The 5,103-nt window shown below is 52.5% G+C and overlaps 1 protein-coding gene across 1 annotated transcript; it reads left to right on the forward strand.

The window, feature by feature from the left end:
* The first annotated feature begins 688 nt into the window (after positions 1–688).
* Positions 689–4,444, forward strand: MAFB (MAF bZIP transcription factor B). The gene is made up of 2 exons (XM_085079037.1): positions 689–2,349; positions 2,529–4,444. Exons 1-2 carry the CDS (start codon positions 1,418–1,420, stop codon positions 2,587–2,589), a joined length of 993 nt encoding a protein of 330 aa, XP_084935163.1. The 5' UTR covers positions 689–1,417; the 3' UTR covers positions 2,590–4,444.
* Positions 4,445–5,103: the final 659 nt, after the last annotated feature.

The following is a 5,103-nucleotide window of genomic DNA, read 5'->3' on the forward strand; positions in this document are numbered from 1 at the left end:
TTTGCTTTACTTTAGGGAGAGATTTGCTTCCTGTAACGGGGAGGATTTCCCCGGTCGTACACGAAGCGCTGACAGCCCTGTCGAGCCGGTGCTTCCCTCGCTCCCGGCTCGCCGCGCATCCCCCTCGGCGCCTCCCGCAGCCCAGCACTCGCTCCCGGGCCGGACCCGCTGCGCGTTCGCGGCCGGTTCTCCCTCCGTACGTTCGCACCGGGGACGCTTACATAAAGTTAGGAGGGTGGATGGGTGTGCGTGGCATGGGGGGAAGCTCCCTGCCTTGAGATCCGCTACGGGACGGCAGCGGGCAAAAAGGGGCACTTTGTAATATTTAGAACAAAGGGACGGGCAGGATGTCCCCGAGTCCCCCTCCTTTGTGGGCTGCAGAGGCCGAAAAGGATGGGAGGAAGGGAGCGGGGAAATAAATAAATAAATAAACAACGAAATAAATAAATAACCAGGAAGGCGCGGACGCGGGAGGGGGAGCCGGGGAGCGCCCGGAGGTGCGGGGCTGGGAGCGGCGGGCGCTCAGCTGGCGCTGCGGAGCTGTCACGGCTCGGCCCGGCCCCGTCCCCGCCCCCGGCCCGCTCCCGCCCGGCCCCGCCGCCGCGCTGCCATTGGCGCGGCCGCCGCCGGCCCCGGCCCCCGCCGCGCTCTGGGCGCGCACGGCCGTATAAGAAGCCAAGGGGGGCTGCTCTGTGATCACAGCTGCACAACGAGCGCTGGCGGCGGCAGCTACAGCAAAGACCTGGGCTGTGCTCGTCCCCCCTCTCCTCCTTTTTTTTTTTTTTTTTTTCTCCTTCCCTCCCTCCTCCTTCCCCTCCTTCCTCCTCCTCTTCCCTCCCCTTCGCCTGCGCTGCCAGAGCCACCGAAACTCCCGTGCAGAGCCCCGCCGCCGCCGGTAGCCCGTGCGCTGCTCCGGCGCTCGCTCGGGCTGCAAAGTTGCGGCAGGCTCCGGGCTCGGCTGCCGCGGGGAGGGGGCTCCGGACTTACAAAACCCGGCCGGGGGCACGGGCTGGGCGTTTGCACCGACCTTCTTCTTCCTGCACAGACCCGAAGGCAGCATCTTTGTTTTGTTTTGCTTTTGCCCTTCCTGCTACCGCTCCTTTCTCCTTGCGACCGGGCGCCTCGGAGCCGGGAGCTGCGGCAGCCCGCGGTGCGGGGAGAGCGCTGATTCCGAGAGCCAGGAGCCAGCCAGGCGGCCCCGGGAGCCGGCTCGTCCTTGGCTTTGTTGCTCCGGACTGAAGAAGCCCCAGAAGCCGGGGGAAGGAGGCGGCGGAGGAGGGGGAGCGGAGGAAAGGAAGCGAGAGCCGAAAGCCAAAGTTGGTTTGGAATAGGGGAGCGCGGCCAGCCCTCTGCCAGACTGCGCGCTGGGGTGAAGTCTCCAGCCCCCTCCGCCGGGAGAGGTGCCCGCAAGACAGCGATGGCCGGAGAGCTCAGCATCGGAGCCGAGCTGCCCACTAGCCCGCTGGCCATGGAGTACGTGAACGACTTCGACTTGATGAAGTTCGACGTGAAGAAGGAGCCCCTGGGCAGGAACGACCGCTCGGGCAGGCACTGCACCCGCCTGCAGCCGGCCGGCTCCGTGTCCTCCACCCCCATCAGCACCCCCTGCAGCTCCGTGCCCTCCTCGCCCAGCTTCAGCCCCACCGAGCAGAAGACCCACTTGGAGGACCTGTACTGGATGGCCAACAGCTACCAGCAGATGAACCCCGAGGCGCTGAACCTCACCCCAGAGGACGCTGTCGAAGCCCTCATTGGGTCCCACCAGGTGTCCCAGCAGCTGCAAGGCTTCGAGGGCTTCCGGGCCCACCATCACCACCATCATCACCATCACCAACACCACCACCAGTACCCCGCGGTCACTCACGAAGACCTGGCCGGCAGCGGGCACCCTCACCATCACCACCACCATCACCATCAGGCCTCTCCCACTCCCTCCACCTCCTCCAGCTCCTCCCAGCAGCTCCAGAACTCGCACCAGCAGCATCCCCCCTCCAGCAGCGTGGAGGACCGGTTCTCAGATGACCAGCTGGTCTCCATGTCTGTGAGGGAGCTCAACAGGCACCTCCGAGGCTTCACCAAAGATGAGGTGATCCGCCTCAAGCAGAAGAGGAGGACCTTGAAGAACAGGGGCTATGCCCAGTCCTGCAGGTATAAACGTGTCCAGCAGAAACACCACCTGGAGAACGAAAAGACCCAGCTCATTCAGCAGGTGGAACAGCTCAAGCAAGAAGTGACCCGGCTCGCCAGAGAGAGAGACGCCTACAAGCTCAAGTGTGAGAAACTTGCCAGCAACGGCTTCAGAGAGGCCGGCTCCACCAGTGACAACCCGTCTTCCCCTGAGTTCTTCATGTGAGTGCTTAACAAAAATAATTAAAAAACAAACAAAAACCCCCCACCCCCCAAACCTGACCCCTGTCACCTTCCCCCCTGCTCCCATCCTCCTCTGACATCTCCATCCATCCGTCTGCTTGACTAGAGAGAAAGAAGGAGAGAAAAATAGAGACTTGATTTTTTTTTTTTTTTTTCAGCATCCAGTCTTCTAGAGTAGCTGTGGGAAAAGTAGGCTGGGGGTGGGGATGGGAGAGGTAAAGTGCAACTTTTTTTGACTTTCGTGTGCAAGTTAGAGAGAGAGACAGAGGCAAAGGAGAAAAGGACAAGTGAAGCGTTTTATAGATCGCTTGCTTGCAGAGCGAGATGGACTTTAAAAGAATAATAATAAAAAAGGACAATGAACAAGCCATCTATAACATACTGCCTGCTTGGAAAGAGAGAGGACATATACAGCACCATCTCATGCACAATTTACCTGCTTGGAAAAAGAGAATAAATAAAAAGGACAATATATGCAAACTCTTCATATATTGCCTGCTTTGAGAAATAAGTTACAGGACTCAGATGGGACATTCAATCTAAGAAAAGAAAGAATGAAAGAAAGAAAAAAAAACTCATCAGTTTTATTGCCTGCTTGATTATATAGAAAAATACGAAAATCTGCATTAAAAATATTAATCCTGCATGCTGGACATGTATGGTAATAATTTCTATTTTGTACCATTTTCTTGTTTAACTATAGCATGTTGATCATCGATCATAGATTTCTGTTGTTGTTTTGTTTCATCAATAAGAAAAGCATCACAAGTTATCGAACTTTTTACTGCTTGTGCAGTTTTGTTCGTTGGTTTTGCTCTTGTTTTCTTTTATGGTTGTTAGCTTGTAAATATCTGCTACTTCAAACCGTACAGGAGAAAAATACACAAAAAACAAAATAACATTTCAGCAGGCTGGTTATACGGTTTGTTTGGTGTTAAAGAGATACTTAAAGAAAAAAAGTTATGGGCATTTTGCATTAGAAAAAAACCAACTTTGTATATCTGGTGCACTTTTAAGTTGTATTTTTTTTTTTGTTAGTTTTCATTTTGGTTTTTGTTTGTTGGGGCAGAAGCAAAAACGCCTGAATGGCATTGACAAACCTAAACTTAACAGGGAAAAACCCTCATCGGTCACTAGAACCTACTCCATGCCTTAAAGTGGCAGCGAAGCTCTTCCCTTCAGGACAATTCCCAGCCTGAGTGGTTAGGCTTGGCCAGATAGTTTCCCTTCTGATTGTACACTCAGGAAGCGAAGGACGGACGAGATACCAGTCCCATTTATAAACCAACTGCCCCTAGATTTTCGGTAAATAAAGAGAAAAAACAACCCCAAACCCTCCCCGTTACGAGTCAAGTTGCGATAGCAGCGAGGGCTCCGTGTCGCCACTGAAGTTGGGTTTCTCAATGGCAGCAGCTGATGAGTGAGCTGGGAAAGCATATAAATCTAAAACTTTTTTTTTTTTTTTTAAGAAGACATACTGCAACTTTTAAGTGTATTCTTTTGCAATGATTTGTAATCTGCTTCTCTGCTTCCCCTATGCAGCGAGTGAAAGTTTTAGCCAAAATTTATTTGCAGTTGTATAGTAGTAGTAGTTTGGAGTCTTATGGGTGTTTTTATTACTTTTTTTTTTTCCTCCTGCAGGTCAGTAAAAGGATTTACGTTGCACTGACAAAAATACCAAAATGAAAACTTATTTTTTAGTTTCCTTTTAGGATAGCTGGCACTGCTGGCCGGATGCATTTTAAGTTTGTATTAGTTTATAAATTAACAGTAATAACAAGATTGTAATGAACAGCATGGTGCTTGCAGTTTTAAATATTGTGGATATTAGTCATGCATCAGAAAACGATCTTTGGTTTTTACTGATTCAACTGTGTTGAAATCAAAACATTGCAGCAGCGGAAAAAAATTGTTTTTATTTCATGTAAAGTTCTGAAGGGATCAATTTCAAATCCTGCTTATGATATGAAAAATATTAAAAAACCTGGTCTATTGTAGTTTTATTCAGACTGGTTTCTGTTTTTGGTTATTAAAATTGTTTCCTATTTTGCTTATTAAAATCATTGAAATGGCATTTCTTGGAGGGACCTGCTTCTCTGACGTCTCGTGTTGCGGAAAAAAAAAAAAAAAAGGGAAAGAAAGGAAAAGTTGTGGCTCCGTCCCTGTCCTCACCCTGCTGCCGGCGCTGGGCTTGCGGGGGGCTGCTGCCCGGGGGGGGCGCGGGGCTGCTTTGCCCCTCGGGAACTCTGCTGCTCGCAGGGTAGGATCCTCAGCCTTGCTCCCTGCTCTGCTGGGCTCCGAGCTCGCCCGTGGCCGGGGGAGCATCGCCCCGAGCCCTGCGGGGCAGCGGAGCGGCGGGGGCTCAGTGCCGGGCTGGCTGTGCCGGGGTGTCCCCGTGTTCCCCCGCGCTCCGCTGCCCCGCCGGGAGCGGCACTGTCCGGCCTCAGCCACCCCGGGCGGGGAGAGCGGGGAAGCGCTAAGGGCAGGCGCTTCTCTCTCTCTATTTTTTTTTCCTTAGAAAAGCAGAGGATTTGGACAAGTCTATCCTTTCCCCAGCTCCTGTGAGATCCGGGCTGCCCATTCACTTTCCTTCTCTCCATCTGCACACTGCATTTATTCCCTTTTGGGGTTGTTCTTATATTTTTTTCCCCTTTCCTTTTTTTTTTTTTTTTTCCCCGAGGACTCGTTAGATACATGTGGAGAAGGGGACAGATCTCTCCCCGCCACCCCCCA

The sequence above is a fragment of the Lichenostomus cassidix genome, chromosome 20 (assembly GCF_008360975.1).
Source record: "Lichenostomus cassidix isolate B80296 chromosome 20, HeHo_3.0, whole genome shotgun sequence".
Lineage (NCBI taxonomy): Eukaryota > Metazoa > Chordata > Aves > Passeriformes > Meliphagidae > Lichenostomus > Lichenostomus cassidix.

Coding starts and splice junctions, on each gene's coding strand:
- MAFB (XM_085079037.1), top strand. CDS start 1,418: ATGGCCGGAGAGCTCAGCATCGGAGCCGAGCTGCCCACTAGCCCGCTG. Junction 2,350..2,528: donor TCTTCCCCTGAGTTCTTCAT/GTGAGTGCTTAA, acceptor TTTTTTTTTCAG/CATCCAGTCTTCTAGAGTAG.